The 18,604-nt window shown below is 38.8% G+C and overlaps 2 protein-coding genes across 6 annotated transcripts in view; one reads left to right on the forward strand and one right to left on the reverse strand.

Annotated features, from left to right (window-relative positions):
* LOC126281267 (RING finger protein 141-like) overlaps positions 1-3,560 on the reverse strand; it is a 46,721-nt gene extending 43,161 nt beyond the window's left edge. For 2 of the 4 annotated variants that reach the window (XR_007551238.1, XM_049980085.1), the window contains exons 1-2: positions 3,316-3,399; positions 515-717 (exon numbers count right to left, since the gene is read on the reverse strand). Coding sequence is in view for 2 of the 4 variants with exons in the window: in XM_049980085.1 (XP_049836042.1) it covers positions 515-534 (20 nt within the window). In the remaining 2 variants the exon portion in view is untranslated. Of the gene's footprint in view, positions 1-514; positions 718-3,315 lie in introns of all 4 variants that reach the window. The other 2 variants (XR_007551237.1, XM_049980084.1) reach the window with 2 other exon arrangements.
* Positions 3,561-3,623: 63 nt separating this feature from the next.
* The window catches only part of LOC126281266 (ankyrin repeat and LEM domain-containing protein 2), a 100,570-nt gene continuing 85,589 nt past the window's right edge, over positions 3,624-18,604 (forward strand). For both annotated transcript variants that reach the window (XM_049980082.1, XM_049980083.1), the window contains exons 1-4: positions 3,624-4,012; positions 4,092-4,207; positions 4,287-4,612; positions 11,322-11,633. In XM_049980082.1, coding sequence (XP_049836039.1) covers positions 4,099-4,207; positions 4,287-4,612; positions 11,322-11,633 — 747 coding nt within the window. In that variant the 5' untranslated portion in view covers positions 3,624-4,012; positions 4,092-4,098. The remainder of the gene's footprint in view (positions 4,013-4,091; positions 4,208-4,286; positions 4,613-11,321; positions 11,634-18,604) is intronic.

Raw genomic sequence — 18,604 nt, forward strand, 5'->3', positions numbered from 1 at the left:
ATGATTACTCGAAGGAATATAGTAAAACCCCTATGTACCGTTCACCTAGGGATTGTGGGGGAAGAGATTACAATAATTTCTGCTTGCAAAGAGCCAATCAGACAATAATTCTTCCTGCACACAATACATGAATGGATCAGGAAGAAATTCTAATAATTTGTACAATATGCATGCTGAGGTATCTTTCCTACATTATAACTCTCTTTTTATCAACTTCTACAGGTTTGACATTTTTTCTACTGGGAGGCATTCTGCTAGTATCATCACATACACACAAAGCCCCAGTCACATCACAGTTATTATGAACTATCTTGTCAAATGTCTCCTTGTGTGATGTTCCAATAACAGCTTTGTGTCTTTTTGTCGGTGACAATTTGCTGTCATACCAATGTCTCTTTGTAGGGTGACTTTCGAAGTGTGTTTTTTGCGCTGAAGACAGCATTTCTTAGTTCTTGAAAAGAAATTTTATGGTAATTTGTGTCTTGTAGCTATTTTTCAAGTTTTTCTCACTCACACTGTCAATGCTTCCTTCATGTAGCCCTTTTATGTTGCTGTCTTCCTTTCCAATGTTGCAGTACTTTTCTTCCTTTGGTGATACTCTCTACCTCTCTCTTGTTGATTAATTTTAGTTTTTCTTCTTCAGCTAATAGCGTCTTCCTCCACTTTTGTCATCTCTTCTTCAAGTATGTGAAACCTGGCCACTATATTCAGTCAATACTGGAAAAAGGTCATATTTCGGAGTAAGAACAGACATGTCATATGCCTAACAAAATTAAAATTACAGAATGCTACATCTCATATTTCAGAAACAGACATAATCTGAAGAGAAATGAATGTTCAGGCTGTTCAGGCAGAGTTGATTATGAACATAGAAGTTCTCCATCCTGAAAGAATTGTTCCACAGCTTCAGCACCAACAAAAGACTTACACTGATATGCATGTGACCAGAACCACATATACAAGAAGGTTGTTAACAGTCACAGATGTTATGTGCAACTGTGCATGGTACCAAATCAGGCAATTTTCCTCTTTCATTGGGAAGAAAGAAAAATTAATGTTACATGCCTAACAGGAATTTTACAACATTCGTGTTTACTGTTACACCAGTCTTGATTCATGAAATTTAGGTAGCTAATTTTGCTATATTTGGAAAATATTTATGATTATCCTTCATTTCATGTGCAACTTCCACTAGTTTCTTAAAAACTGAAATACATATACCATTACCAAGTAATTGTGAAATCTCCCAAGCAGCAGAGGGCCTACCCCTAACCAAAAAGAACCCAATAAGAATAATAAAAGTAGAACTAATCAAACAATGGAAAATCCAGGATGGAATCTAACAATACCAGAGAAGGAACATCACCATATAGCGAAGATGCCGAGTCACGATAGGCACAATGAAAAGATTAACAGAATTAAAGCTTTCGGCCATTAAGGCCTTTGCCAGCAGTACACACACACACACACACACACACACACACACACACACACACACACACACACAAAACTTGTGCACACATCTGCAGTCTTATAGAGCTGAGACCACACTATGAACAGCAACTGGGTGGGGGTAAGGAGGAGGCTGGGGTGGGAAGGGGGAAGAAGTGGCGGACAGTCAGGAGGAGGCTGGGGCGGGAAGGGGGAAGGAGTGGCGGACAGTCTAGTGTTGCAGTTTAGATGGAGGGCGGGAGAGAAGGTGCGAAGGGGGGAGGGGGTAAGTAGTGGAAAGGAGAGAAATAAAAGAAATTAAAAGACTGGCTGTGGTGGTGAAATGACGGCTGTGTAGTGCTGGAATGGGAACAGGGAGGGGGCTGGATGGGTGAGGACAGTGACTAATGAAGGTTGAGGCCAGGAGGGTTACGGGAACGTAGGATGTATTGCACGGAAAGTTCCCACCTGTGCAATTCAGAAAAGCTGGTGTTGGTGGGAAGGATCCATAGGGCACAGACTGTGAAGCAGTCACTAAGATGAGTGATATCATGTTTGGCAGCGTGTTCAGTAACAGGGTGGTCCACTTGTTTCTTGGCCACAGTTTGTCGGTAGACAGCTTGTTGGTTGTCACGCCTACATAGGATGCAGCACAGAGGTTGCAGCTTAGCTTGTAAATCACATGACTGGTTTCACAGGTAGCCCTGCCTTTGATGGGATAGGTGATGTTAGTGACCGGAATGGAGGATGTACTGGACAGGTGATGCATCTAGGTCTATTACAAGGGTATGAGCCATGAGGTAAGGGATTAGGGGTTGTGTAAGGATGGACCGTGGTATTCCGATCCACTGAACCTACACAACATACTCGTCCATCATGCACTGGTGCTGCTGTTCGCAGTGTGGTCTCAGTTCTCTGAGACCTGGTATTGTTAAAAGCAGAACTAAGGAAATTCCTGCTAAAGATAGTGGGATCAAGGATCCTACTGTGAACCAAGAACACCTCACTAATGACATCAGAAGGAGACAACTAGTTTTCTATGGTCACCTTTACAGAATGGAGTCCACAAGTTGTCCTACAAAATGTTCAAAGTAGCCAACAAGGGTGAATCCACTGGATATCAACCAAATGAAGCAGGGCTTTGCAGAACTTCATATTGGGCAAGACTTAGTAACTAACTGAAATATCAATAATTTATCTTTTTAAGATCACACCTTCCTAACATCCTTTGCAGAAGTTAACCACAATGAAACCAGGAAACAGCCGGAGAGCAGTAAGATATAGTTCAGCAGGAAAATGAAGAAATACTGGGCGGCCGACCGGTGTGGCTGTGCAGTTCTAGGCGCTTCAGTCTGGAACTGCATGACCACTAGGGTCGCAGGTTCGAATCCTGCCTCGGGCATGGATGTGTGTGATCTCCTTAGGTTAATTAGGTTTAAGTAGTTCTAAGTTCTAGGGGACTGATGACCACAGATGTTAAGTCCCATAGTGCTCAGAGCCATTTGAAATAGTGGGCTAATAGAAAAACTCAAGGTACTAACCAGTAAACAGCCACTAAACTTCACTAAGAACAGCACAGTAAAAACATCATGCACCGTGGTATACAGACGGCCTAAACAACTTAATAATAAACACAGACAGGTAAAAAAGAATATTTATTCCTTTCCTTCTACATATTTGAATGTTCCTTTCATATTTAAATAATGCACCACAATGATGTTCACAATGTCTTGCAGCAATCTCTCTTATTATCCTTGCCTTCTTTTAAAAATTAATAAATGCATACATACTATGTGCAGTTTGCGGGTCACTTCGGGTGTCGTGTATTTGAAATTGTATTTCGCTTACGTAACAACATGGCTATATGTTTAGTAATAAACTTACAGCTGATTCAGTTGTTTAATGCACTCTTGCAGATCATCGTATGAAAGCGCAGCAATTTCAGAAAGTAATCTTGCTTGTCGGCAAATGTCGTCATGAAGGTTTTCCACCGACTGTGGAATAACGCTGTCGGTGCTATTAGACTGCCCCATCAAGAAAAATTAAAAAAAATATTTCGTGTCACATCGAAAACAGCACCCAAACACGAAGTAAAGTTCGTATGTTTATAATCTTCACAGCGCGAGTGACATTTCTATTATAATCTTTGCATGGAAATCACCGCACGAAATATACTGTCTTTGAGTCAGTCAGCTGTCTGTTTGAATGTGTGAATCTGCCTTCGTCAGTTAGTTATGTTTCGAGAGTGCTTAATGTTGTGATATTTTAATACGTTTGAAGTTACACTGTTAAAAATTATTGTATGTTAGTTTCGTTCTTATTTTAATTCGTCAGTTTTGGGATCTGTGTGGATGCTGTTCCGTAAATATCTGGTAACTCAGAATAGAAATGCCAGTTCATTTCTGAAAGTTTAATTTACGTTGCGCCAAGAGCGCTTTATTAAGAACCATCGGAAATTAAGATCCGTATATCCGAACCTGTTGCAAAAATGATCTGAGACGTAAGAAGATTGTGGAAGACTCTTTCATGGTTCATGCTATATGAGAATTTGCAGTGTTTGACAACAAAATGTGCTTGGCACGTATGTGGAATTCTATGGATTCCGTTCTGATGACACTAATTATATCAAAGAAAATATTGAAATAGTAACTGTTTAACAGGAACGCAATGAGAATGCCGAATGTGGGAGAAACATCCGAAGTTACAAGCCCGAATCCGGGTGTTTTATACTACGGCGTATATGTTCCGAATGATACAAATCTCGGAGAGGACAATGGTAATAAAATATTTACGCTTCATGTTGCCCGTTTTTACATTTGTTTCGTAAAAGTGTATTAGAAGTTTCTTTTTTTCAGATAAGGTTCATGTCTACACTGATAAAAGTGAAGCACTGAAACTTGTTAAGAAATATAAGAAAGCAAGATTCAAGGCATTCAGACTGAAAGAAGAAGCAGAAGAGTTTGCGGAACATGGTTCAGAATCATGTGGGACGACAGCTTCAACGCCAGAAAGAAGTGGACCAGTTGCTGAAAAGCCAAGCCCGTTCAAAGCGCCGAAACCGCAGGACCTTGTCCAGCTGAGAAAAGCAATCGAGACGGGAGCGACAGATATAGTTAAGAAAATTGTACTGGAAAATCCTCGTTACCTAATAAGCATAGGAGACACCCCTGCGATTCTGCAGGTAAGAGATGCACGTGACTAAAACGTTTGCCCCAGGATCATTTCATGTCGGTTCAGCCAGGGGCTCCAGCTCATTACTCTCAGATTTGACTGAAATTCAGTACACTAATTGTACCATGTGTGGAACACTCGTGTGCAAAGTATTAGTTTCCCCCGCCAATTAGTTCCAGAATCGTGACTTGTGAAAGAAGGTGGCATTACCCGGAAATTGCAACCCGCATCTGGCAATCTTCAGACCCAACTTCAGGTCTTAATAACTTTGGAACTATTCCACACAGTCCAGTGAAATTTTTACAACCCAGTAACACCCATTTAGAGAACACTCTCTGAATCAAAACACCAATAACATATTTCTGAGGGAAAATAAAGAAATTCCAGAATGTAATTTAAAAAATGTAATACGTTAAAAGGTACATATTGTAGGTGCCCTCTGTGCCAAATATAATTCACTCAAAGAGGGTATAAATATTTTTGTGGTAAGCTTAATGTGGCCTAAACACACACAGAACTCATCATGCCCTTATCAGTCACAAAAACTGAGTTACATGCACATAAAAATACAAAAATTGAAAAATTATCTGAAAAACATGGATTTTCGAAGTGTATTTTAGCACAAAAGGGACAAGTGGTATCCAAGCCAAATTTCTCACACTGCATAAGTAGACCGTAATATAATATGTGGCAAAATTTCAACTTGTTATTGCAAGATATTTGTGTACAATGGAAGTTGACAGATGTATTTGGTGATGTGGCCATTGTTCACAACACAATTTTGTAAAAACATATCTTAAACTGTTCTGCCTCTTCTTATCCTATCCCACAACTGTTTAATCACTAAGCAACAACATATAGATAGATTGACACAGCCAATCATTAATGTTTACTGCTCCTTAACTGCTAAAAACCAGTTGACTGTGCTTCGAACAGAAGTTCCCTCTCACTTTAGCCGCTGTACTCTGTACATTGAGTGGCAAATTGTACTGTCTTCCTGACACTGTGGTAGGAACTGGAACTGTCATAAGAATATGTTCGAAAGGAATCCAACACCTGTCTGCCAAATGTGGCCAATGAAATGATCTTGCTGGTCGTGCTGGTGCCATGAAGTTCACAAATACATCACCTTCTGCTTCACAGCACTCTGCAACACATCCTAAGTACCATTTGTCATCATAAGCAGCAATAACATAGCAACCTGGTTGTATGTTGCTGCTTCTGCTTCTGAATCCAGAGTCAGACACATTGTGAAGACACTTGTTGTGCATGGACCTATAGTTATAACCAGACAGTCTGCTCGTCTGCACATTGTCAGAGTCCGCTGGAGAGAACTGATGATGGCTCCTTGTGCCTGCAACAGTTTTAATGTGTTCTAGTCTGCTGTTTTGCAACTCTTTGACTGATTTAACCTCATCTTCCAAAACATAGAATGATTGTATGCCAGAGATATTTTTCTGTACCCAGGTAAATAATTAAAGAGGTGTTAGAATGTGACCTTCTGTAGGTTGCCGCAGACTAGCTTGTGATGTCATGCGCTTAATGGTACCAATACCATCACATACATTTATACCATGACTTGTGGCAAAAAAAAAAATCCTTTCTGCATGAATCTGAAAATCATGGTGATGCGTGCATAAATTTTTGAGATTGTTGCTGTTTTTGTACTGACTAGCTGCCCCATCACTGAAGTATTTCTCAAAATGTATGTGAGGCAGCTTGTTTTTCACATGCCATGACAGTGCGAATGTGGGCATGAACTGCAATGGCATCATGAATTAAACAATCACTAAAAATGCTCAAGTTCATGACAGACGCATCACTTGATTCACCTGTATAATAAATCGCAAATGGCTGGAGAGTTGCTTGATTGTTGTCCCAATGATATCCTTGGATGGCATCTTGAACTAAAAATGCATAATTTTCAGAAAAGTCTAGTATTACTATAATTTCATCTTGTTTCAGATTATCATTACAAAACTGGAGATTAGCTGATTGTCCTGTTGCTGTGAAGCTGTGTGTGGTCAGTTTGTCGGTTTTTTGACAATACATTTCAACAAAATCTTCCACTGTACTTTGCTTTGTTTCAAGACTTGTGCGATCCATGTGCGTCCATTGTTTATAAGAAACAAGTTTGTCATCCATAAGGAGTTCACCATACAGTTTGTTATTCATGTGTTCAGCGAGATTTGCCTTACCAGGACACTTTTCACACACTAGCAGCTTCATTGCACCTTTGTAATCCAGACCAGAATCCTTTATAGCAGCAAACATGAGCTTAGCATTTTGATGGGTCTCACATACACAAACATTGTGAGTGCCTCTTGCACTTAAATGCACGACCCATTTTGGCCAAAGATTGAAAAAAGATGATAAACCTACTTTGGTATTGGGATACTTTTCCCTGAATTCTACACATAGTTGTGATATGTTGCACAACAAGTCTTTCTTGCATCTGTACACATAAATTTCCCATTTTCACCATTACATAGTCTGTTTTTCCAGGCTTTATTTGGCTGTAGTCATTCTTTTCATAAAACTCCAACACTAGCACCTTTATTTCTGAACTCAATTGCTTACCCTGAGCCTGCTGAAGTTGTGGAAGCACTTCTTTGGTTGCTTTTATTTTCCTTGCTTGCTTTACCATATCTGTAGAAACATTTAATTCCTTTGCAGTGTAGTCAGTAGACCAACTGGAAGGTGCAAGGGTAAGAATAGCTACTTTTTTCTGGCGTGTGGATATGGCACATTTTTCTTTCAAATTATGCACAATTTTGTCCAAATCAGAGCATTTCTGGCATGATTTTTGTTCCTTTGGAGCAGATAGTTCTTCCTCTTCCACCATTAGTGTGTGAGCTATTTTGTGTTTCAATTCCATTTGAGCTTCTTATAATTTTCTTCTACCGTAGCTGGACCTCTCTCTCTCTTCCCAAGTTTGTGTATCTTCATGGGAGACAAACCAAGAGCAGTCACTAAAGTATTTAATTGCTCATCTGCTGTGGTTGTAGATGGCTTTTACTCTTCATCACTGTCATGTAAATTATCATAATATTCTTCATTTTTTAGCAGTGTAACACACCTGGAACATAACTTTTGTCCTGGTTTCATGTTAAGTCCCGTGTGCTGATGCACTTTCAATACTGATTTTATATCAATTTCTGTGAGGCTACACTTCACTGTCTTCTTATGAATCCAAAATGGATCAAAACAACTTCTTTGTAGGAAAGAATACTTACCCAGAAACACTTTCATGTGATGATAACAAACACTAAAGTTTACTGGAACTGTACTTCTTGTGCCCACAGGGTGCATCCCAGATCTCCATAGCAACAAATCTCGGTCCGATTCATCCAGATCATACAGTACAAAACGAATGCCACATTTTGTTCCATATGTTGTTTTATGACATTCAAATGCTTGTGCTCTACCAATACTGCAACTTGTTTGAACAAAAGCACCACCAGTACACTCTTCTGCCTCCATACTGACTTTCCACGACAGTACTGACCAGTCTGAACTAGAATCTTAAAAAGATGAGTAACCTGTAATTGTTGGTTGTTTCCTTCATTGTTACTTTCTAACAATGACTTATTCTGTCCCTGAAAACTTCCATTGTTTAACTTTCTGTTGCCTGATGGTTCTCAACAATTGCTGCAGCTTTATCTGAAACAAGTTGTCTGCATCATCTGATTTACTTGTTAAATCGTGTTAAAAGAAACGTAAGCAAATACATCTGTCAACTTTTATTGTACACAAATGCCTTGCAATAACAAGTTGAAATTTTGCCACATATTATATTACGGTCTACTTATGCTGCAAAATACTACCACAATACTAAAAGGTATCAGATAGATTATATCATGGTAAGACAGAGATTTAGGAACCAGGTTTTAAGTTGTAAGACATTTCCAGGGGCAGATGTGGACTCTGAACACAATCTATTGGTTATGACCTATAGATTAAAACTGAAGAAACTGCAAAAAAGGTGGAAATTTAAGGAGATGGCACCTGGATAAACTGACTAAACCAGAGGTTGTACAGAGTTTCAGGGAGAGCATAAGAGAACAATTGACAGGAATGGGGAAAAGAAATACAGTAGAAGAAGAATGGGTAGCTTTGAGGGATGAAGTAGTGAAGGCAGCAGAGGATCAAGTAGGCAAACAGACGAGGGCTAGTAGAAATCCTTCGGTAACGGAAGAAATATTGAATTTAATTGATGAAAGGAGAAAATATAAAAATGCAGTAAATGAAGCAGGCAAAAAGGAATACAAAGGTCTCAAAAATGCGATTGACAGGAAGTGCAAAATGGCTAAGCAGGGATGGCTAGAGGACAAATGTCAGGATGTAGAGGCTTATCTCACTAGGGGTAAGATAGATACTGCCTACAGGAAAATTAAGGAGACCTTTGGAGAGAAGAGAACCACTTGTATGAATATCAAGAGCTCAGATGGCAACCCAGTGCTAAGCAAAGAAGGGAAGGCAGAAAGGTGGAAGGAGTATTACTTGAGGACAATATTATGGAAATGGAAGAGGATGTAGATGAAGATGAAATGGGAGATACAATACTGCGTGAAGAGTTTAACAGAGAACTGAAAGACCTGAGACGAAACAAGGCCCCGGGAGTAGACAACATTCTATTAGAACTACTGACGGCCTTGGGAGAGCCGTTCCTGACAAAACTCTACCATCTGGTGAGCAAGATGTATGAAACAGGCGAAATACCCTCAGACTTCAAGAAGAATATAATAATTCCAATCCCAAAGAAAGCAGGTTTTGACAGATATGAAAATTACCCAACAATCAGTTTAATAAGCCACAGCTGCAAAATACTAACACGACTTCTTACAGACAAATGGAATAACTAGTAGAAGCCAACCTCAATGGAAGATCAGTTTGGATTCCGTAGAAATGTTAGAACACGTGAGGCAATACTGACCTTACGACTTATCTTAGAAGAAAGATTAAGGAAAGGCAAACCTACGTTTCTAGCATTTGTAGACTTAGAGAAAGCGTTTGACAATGTTGACTGGAATACTCTCTTTAAAATTTTAAAGGTGGCAGGGGTAAAATACAGCGAGCGAAAGGCTATTTACAATTTGTACAGAAACCAAATGGCAGTTATGAGAGTCGAGGGACATGAAACGGGAGCAGTGGTTGGGAAGGGAGTAAGACAGGGTTGTAGCCTGTCCCCAATGTTATTCAATCTGTGTATTGAGCAAGCAGTAAAGGAAACAAAAGAAAAATTCAGAGTAGGTATTAAAATCCATGGAGAAGAAATACAAACTTTGAGGTTCGCCGATGACATTGTAATTCTGTCAGAGACAGCAAAGGACTTGGAAGAGCAGTTGAACGGAATGGACAATGTCTTAAAAGTTGGATATAAGATGAACATCAACAAAAGCAAAACAAGGATATTGGAATGTAGTTGAATTAAGTCGGGTGATTCTGAGGGAATCAGATTAGGAAATGAGACACTTAAAGTAGTAAAGGAGTTTCGCTATTTGGGGAGCAAAATAACTGATGATGGTCGAAGTAGAGAGGATATAAAATGTAGACTGGCAATGGCAAGGAAAGCGTTTCTGAAGAAGAGAAATTTGTTAACATCGAGTATTGATTTAAGTGTGAGGAAATCATTTCTGAAAGTATTTGTATGGAGTGTAGCCATGTATGGAAGTGAAACATGGATGATAAATAGTTTGGACAAGAAGAGAATAGAAGCTTTCGAAATGTGGTGCTACAGAAGAATGCTGAAGATTAGATGGGTAGATCACATAACTAATGAGGAAGTATTGAATAGGATTGGGGAAAAGAGAAGTTTGTGCCACAAATTGACAAGAAGAAGGGATCGGTTGGTAGGACATGTTTTGAGGCATCAAGGGATCACCAATTTAGCATTGCAGGGCAGCGTGAAGGGTAAAAATCGTAGAGGGAGACCAAGAGATGAATACACTAAGCAGATTCAGAAGGATGTAGGTTGCAGTAAGTACCAGTAAGTACTGGGAGATGAAGAAGCTTGCACAGGATAGAGTAGAGTGGAGAGCTGCATCAAACCAGTCTCAGGACTGAAGACCACAACAACAACAACAACAACAACATACTTATGCAGTGTGTGAAATTTGGCTTGGATACCACTTGTCCCTTTTGTGCTACCACACTTCGAAAATCCATGTTTTTCAGGTAATTTTTCAAATTTTTGTTTGCATGTAACTAAGTTTTTGTGACTGATACGGGCATGATGAGTTCTGTGTGTGTCTAGGCCACATTAAGCTTACCACAAAAAATGTATACCCTTTTTGAGTGAATTGTATTTGGCACAGAAGGCACCTACAATATGTACCTTTTAACAAATTACATTTTTTAAATCACATTTTGATTTTTTTTATTTGCCCTCCGAAATATGTTTGTGTTTTGATTCAGAGAGTGTGTTCTCTAAGGGGATGTTACTGGGTTGTAAAAATTTTACTTGACTGTGCAGAATAGTTCCAAATGCAATTTCCGGGTCATGCCACCTTCTTTCACAAGCCATAATTTTGGAACTAATTGGAAGGGGAACTTAAAATTTTATACATGAGTGTTCCACACTTTGTAGCAATGGTGTGCTAAATCTCAGCCAAATCTGAGACTATCAGCTGGAACATTTTCTCAAATTGGTTGAATTGACATGGAATGACCCCTCAGTTTGTCTCTGTCAAACACACTGTTTGTTTTTCTGTTCTTAGGAAGGCTCACGTTACAATGCTTTACATATCGCAGCCAAAGCTCGACGTGACGATATTTGTGAGTTCATTCTGGATACTGTTGGAGATCCTGCATTCATTTCAAGGCTTTATGGCGATGATGACATGATAAGTTGTCAATCGAGAGCTAATATTTTATTAGACCTCTATCTTAACATGCCAGACAAAGGACTAAATGAGACACCACTACATTTTGCTTCGAAGTTTGGAGCTACTGCTGTTGTTGCTAAACTTGTGTCGTATAGTGAATGTGATAAACATCCAAAGAATAAATTTTCTCAAACACCCAAAGATGTAAGTAGCAAATAAATTTTATGGGAAAGTTCTGGTAGAATATAAATAATTTAAGAGTGAAATAGACCCTTCACTGAGTAGCAGCAGTATTGTTGTCAGTGGACACACATTAAAGAGGATGATAAATTGCTGTCTTTCTAGCTCATCAAAGGTTTTCTTCCAGAAGCTAGCAAATTTTCATTCTCTTTCGGTGTGTCTGCCCTCACTAAAATTATTTTTAAGTATAAATTTTCTTGTGTTTATACTACTTGGTTTCTTGTTTTTGTAGTGGGTAACAAATCAGGTAGCCTCTGTATTGAAGATAAAGATTTTTGAGAAGTTTATCCTCAGGGAATTGAGGTACTGATAACTAGTTTTTCTTTCTTTCGTTCTTTCTTTTCCTATCTTATTGACTTGTTCGTAGCTGAGATTACACTTTTTAAGATATTGTAGCATGAAGGAGAAGTTTTTTAATTTGATTAGCCCCTAATGAAAAAAAAAAAAAATGTGTGGATGGAATTGTCATATTACAGTGCAACCAGCACCTACATGTATTACCAAGTACTATTGTTGATTAATTTATTGAACTTTGAGTACATTAATAGTAAATTCTCAAAATTTGCCATGAATGTATCAACAGGTCTGAAGCACAAGATATAGCTAAAATTTTATCAGAGTAATTGTCAAATTTACATTTTTCATCCTTGTCTGAGGACTGTGGTTTCTATTTGCATATACTGTGTTCCTAGCTCCATTTCAAAGCAAGCTTCAGACATGATAGGCAGAGTACATCATCAGGTTATTTCCTTAAAAACAATAGGAAAAAACTGATTTGGCTACTCAAAAAGGTAAGTATGTTGAGAATTGTTTCCCCTGCCAATTGCCAGGAGCAATACTAAACCATTCTTGTCATGCGGTTTATGGTTTGTTACTGCCAGCTAAACAGTAATATATTTTAAAAGTGTTCAACCAAATTATTCGACACCTTATATGCTACTTCGCCAACTACAGATCAGTCTGTTGCCACAACATACTGTTCACATTTTACGTTCTTTCAGTCTTGTATTTACACTTCTTTTGGTAGGTCCAGTGTAGACCTTTTGACATAGAATCTTACATACTCTACTTGCTGACTGAAAGAAAATATAGAAGTTTTTGCCGACTAGGGAAAACAGAAAAATCATCTATAGAAGAGCATGCTCTTCGGCCATAAAAACATGAAGTAAAGTTTTCTGAAACCAAAATTTTATCTACTATGACAAACTGTTATCCATGACTATATAGAGAAGCCATCAAAATATATAAGCATGGTGGTAATTTTAAGAGAAAAGAAGCAGCTACGAAACTAAATTATATGTGGACGGTGACTTTGCAGAATCAGTAGACAAGTTTTTATCTGTTATAAGTGACAGTCGATAATTAAGTTTTATCTATGACAAAGATTATCTCTGCTGATCATGTGTTAACTTGACCACACTCTTTTTACACGATATTTGTGTCGCTCTGTGACATCCCACTTGTCAGGTGGCAAGACTCAATGTCGCCAGCAACACCTCTGAAGATGTCTAGAACAGCTGTGGATGAAATAACAGGTATCTTTTAGTTTCTTTGATCATGGCCATAGAGCTCAGAAGACTCATCAGCAACTATTATAATAAACTTCCCTGCCCCTCTCCCCCCTGCCCTCTCCTGTACCCAGCCACTGTGGGCAATCCTCATGCAACTGTTTACAGTTGGCACCACTGCACGGAGCTAAAAATCTTCATGACAACTAAAGTGTGTCACCAAGTGGCACAGTTGTTTTGTCAGTTACATAAATTTACATTTCTGACAAGGGAATCTCCCCATCACACTCCCCTCAGATTTAGTTATAAGTTGGGACAGTGGATAGGCCTTGGAAAACGGAACACAGATCAATCGAGAAAACAGGAGAAAGTTGAGCGGAACAATGAAAAAAATAAGCAAAATATACAAACTGAGTAGTCCATGCGTAAGATAGGCAACATCAAGGATAATGTGAGATCAGGAGTGCCGTGGTCCTGTGATTAGCGTGGGCAGCTGTGGAACGAGGGGTGCTTGGTTCAAGTCTTCCCTCGAGTGAAAATTTTACTTTCTTTATTTTCGCAAAGTTATGATCTGTCCGTTCGTTCATTGACGTCTCTGTTATAAGTTTAGTGTCTGTGTTTTGTGACTGAACCGCAAAACCGTGCGATTAGTAGACGAAAGGACGTGCCTCTCCAATGGGAACCGAGAACATTTGCTCGCAAGGTCATAGGTCAACCGATTCCTCCACAGGAAAACACGTCTGGCATGTGCGTCACATGGCAGGAATATGTTGTCGACCCATCTAACTTGTACACTTGGCAAATGGGTAAAAAGATTCTTCTACATTGCCCGATTTAGGTTTTCTTGTGGATGTGATAATCAGTCCCAAAAAAGTGATGAAAATATAACGGACGGACAGATAATAATTGTCTGAAAATAATAAATTAAATTTTTCAGTCGAGGGAAAACTTGAACCAAGGACCTCTCGTTCCACAGCTGCTCATGCTAACCACGGGACCATGTCGCTCCTGAGCTCTCACTATCCTTGATGTTGGCTGCATTCTGCATGGACTACTCAGTTTGTATATTTTGCTTATTTTTTTCATAGTTCCACACAACTTCTTCGTGTTTTCTCGATTGATCTGTGTTCAGTTTTTCAAGGCATATCCACTGTGCCAACTTGTAACTAAATCTGAGGGGGGTGCGATGGGGAGGTTCCCTTGTGAACAGCACCACTTTGAAATTGTATCATGATAATAATAAAATATCATGATATTAATAAAATATATTTGTGCATTTACATTGAGATAGTACTCCATTCTAGATCACTGCATCAGATTACTTGTAATGTTTGACGCTACACATTGCCCTTGATCAGTGATGTAATCAAAATGTCCAGAATGCATCACCAACTAAATTACAAGGTGGTGGCTATTGTGTCACAAACACATGTTGCAAAGGCATGCACTGCTCATTTTGAAATTAATTTGGTTCCTGATGATAAGTAAAATAACTAACAGGACTATGGCAGGGAACTGAGGGTTTTGGGTGAGGGCAAACAAAACATAAGAATGACAGACAACCAACCATCAAAAAATTAATAAAATATACAAACTCTAACAGAAAGCATTGAAAACTGCTGTATGTAAAAGGTGTCCCTCCTAAGAGGCATCAGGCCTGTTTTCTCTGATGTTTTGGCAGGTATTTCCAGTTTCATTTTTACATTGTATAGCTGGACATGCCCAGACAAATACCGCTCATTGTGTCTTTCATGACACACCCAGTGGTGACAGAAAGCATTAGTTTGTTTCTCATTACAAACAAAATGATTTTTAAAGCAGAATTTTACAAATCTGTCAAATAGAGTTGTCCCAAATTAGTCTAGTGTGATGTTTGTTTTATAGATATGTATTGACAGGGACAGCTTAGTAGCTGCTGAAGTACCGATTATTATTAGATTTTTACAGTAGTGGTGCACACACACTTTCTACCAGCTCTAGGTGTTGCATGAAATATGTGATGAGATGTCCCAAAGTTCATCTCTTAGAGGCATAGTTGTTTCATGCGTAAAAAGTCATTTTTGTTGTGATATTTGACTGTCAAAATGGGTTCCTTCACACTAAGTACCAAATTCAATGCAATTTGTGAACAAAAGACACTAGAAAAGAGATTTTGTAAATGTCTCTTTGGTAAAACAGAGTTGTCTCTGCTCTACAGTTGACTGTTGTTTCTCCTGCAGCCATTGTCACTTAACAGTTGAATGTGGGTGAAAGTGGTGCTAACTGTTGGGGTTCTTCTTATGTCTTGAGAATCATCAGGGGTGCACAAGCATGACTGACCACCAGAGATGCCTGTGAGACATCTATGAGAAGGACTGGGAATGGAAAAGTGTAGTGAAAAAATTCCTTACAGGCATTAATACTTTCCTAACCAAGTCTTGATGTGTTTGCACTCACCAAATGTTTCCACCTATTTTCATATGGCATACACATTACTAAAGGATTTGTAAGATGCTGTCAGCCAAAATATGAAGGAAAATTGTGCACAAGATTATATAACTTGATTGACATTGATGAAGATCGACTATTCTATGGCTGCACCTCACCAGAAGTTGTTGAAGAGGCCTTCCACCGTTTGATGCAGAGCAGTGCTTTAGAATGGAAAGACTTCCTACTGCTATGATTGAACTACCCTTTGACAGTGACAACAGTGAGAATGGAGGTCGTGATCTTAAGAGCAGAGAAAGTTATGAGAACTCCATCTCTGATGACATTAAAAATTGTGGATTTCATTCTCTCACATTTGCAAAAATAAAATAAATATTAAATCACAGTGTACATAGAAACTTCCCTGCTGTCTCTTGCTCTATATGTTTGTAGTAATATAATACCGATAAAGATTTAAATATGTTTTATTTCATGTTAGACAAAACTTGAAAAAATATTTAAAAAATCACAAATTTTGTGAAATTATTTATCGAAAAGTAAGAAATAAAGCAGAATAGAGAAACATTTGACTCACCTTCGAATGTGGCTCGAATTGGTGTACAGCAAATGAGGTGCCTATTGAGAAATTAAAATTCAGTGTTTAACTTAAAATTTGAAAGAGTGCTAGATGATATTCGTCTGGTGGAGTAATTACACAGTGCAGTCTGCTATTGTGTGGTCTTGACATATTTTTATCGTCTACGACCAAAGGTGTAAAAAAGTCCCAACAATTTTTCAGTCTCAAAAATGTTTTAATGAAGTAGCCTCCAAATAGTGGGAAAGGGAATGTGTGTGCACAAGAAGTCATGTCTCACACACCAGTGCTGTGGTCCTATTTTTTTTTACTCTCTCACTTTTTATGTTAAAAAAAAGTACATGATTTCAAGTGTCATTCAAAGGCTTGTCAAATTTTTATTTAATCTGTTTTCTTACTTACTTTCAGAAAAGTGATTTCATAAAACATTCAACCAATTTCTTTCTTTTTTCAATTTTGTTCTGTGAATCCTTTTTCTGTGCGCTGCAGTATTTCGTAGTGAGCAAGTTACTCTATCAAGAAGTATCAGATCATTTATGTAATTCACAAATCCGAATGGGGACTGTTATTAAAATTAATGTTATATTTAGCTTACAGGAATTTAATTGCATTTCGCAACAGTGAGTTCAGGGTCAGCAAAGTTTGGATTTTTGAGCTTGGGTTGGTCATCACCATCTTTCCTTTACTACACTCTGCTCTAGGTATGCTTTAGCAACAACTTTTTGTCATACTGGTAGCATTGTGTGTCACAAAGAGAAGGAATATGAAAAAGTTTGTACTACTACACTTAGTCCTAGCACCATTTTTGCCTCTGTTCTGTTTCAGTAATCAGTGATGTGAGTGTGGAAGTACAAAATCAGTTGCTTTGGACCCATGTTGTCATAGATGGTACGAAGTACAGATGCATAATCACCAGTCTCAGTGAACTAATGGCCACCACCACCACTCATGATATTTTAATCAAGTAGCATATAAGTGAATACAGTGTTGCCAAGCATGCTCTCATCAGCAGGTCATCAAAGTCTGAATCAAAATACACTGAGAAGCTAGTATATATAAAGAAGTTCTGTGATCACACACTGCTGTAACTGTTGTGCAATCCCATAACATTTTGTTGGGAAGATCAAATGATGTACAGATATCTCAGTAAAACTTTCAGGATCTGTCCATTTTCCGACTGATTCGTCTGTGGCGGTGCCTGTCGTGAGTGATCGTGGGAAATTATAGTGCAGAACAGCTGATTTGTATAGCTAATGAGGTTGCAATATGTTTTTTTTTAAAGATTATGGAGGAAATAATAAATATTTGATGTAATGAACATCTTAATACTAGGTGTTAGAGAACAATAAAACTGAATTTTTGGAGAAAAGCACTTTTTATGGGCACAATACACACACACGTAAAAAATAATTTAATACTGAATTATCATTTTCTGATTTTACCGCATTTTTTGTGTTTTTGTTGATGTACAGTGCCTGACAAAGAACTGAACCCTCCCAAAAGGAAAGGAGGTAACTCAGTAAAACTTCATGGTCTGATTGAGTACAAAATAAAGCCAAATTTTCAAAGAACTTTGCAATATGAGTCCAGTTACCAGTATGATGGTGCACCGCCTCTGGCCTGCATTCCTCCTATGACAAGCTAGCCCAAAACCTATTTTAGCTGCTCCTTGATAGCCGCGGTACTGGCAGTAAGAGTTGACATCCGAGCCAGTCCTGCTATTTTGGAGAGATCTGAGGGTCTTGCTGCCCAAGGAAGCACCTGAGCACCATGCAGGTAGTTCATGGAGACATTTTTCAATTGTGAGCGGGCGTTGTCCTGTGGAAAAATGGCACCGAGCCACTGTTGCATGAGACTAACACATGAGGACACTATGTCAGTAATGTGCCATTACTCTGTTAGAGTTCCCTCATCTCTACCAGCCATGATCTGAGGTGAACCTGATGGCTCCCCACACCATGATGCCACTGTGTCTCTCCCAAATCATTGGAAGAATGAAACCTTTCCTCAATCACCACCACTGACAGTGGGATAATGCAGAACTGTGATTGAAGGCAGAATGCAATACAATGCCGTTCCTCAGCAGTCCATCTTTCCTAGTCATGGTACCACTCTAAATGCAGCAGTTTGTGTTGTGTTTACAGCAGCCTAGGTAATTTTCTAGTCCAGTTGCTGCTAGGCCCTGACCAACAGTGCAGGGTGGTGCAGAATGTTGCAGGGGGTCCATTACTTATTCTCGGATGGCAGGTGCAGATCTGAGGAGATTATAATGTGCTTGTGTACAGCAAGCGTCCCTTGTGGCAGTTAGACTTGATTGACCGGAGCTTTGATATCAAGTATGACTGCCTTCTTGTTCCCATGCAGTCCAACATCAGGCCACTGTCACATCTCAGTGCCCCACATATCTTGATGTTGCACAATTCATA

Source organism: Schistocerca gregaria, chromosome 7 (genome assembly GCF_023897955.1).
Source record: "Schistocerca gregaria isolate iqSchGreg1 chromosome 7, iqSchGreg1.2, whole genome shotgun sequence".
Taxonomy (NCBI): Eukaryota; Metazoa; Arthropoda; class Insecta; order Orthoptera; family Acrididae; genus Schistocerca; species Schistocerca gregaria.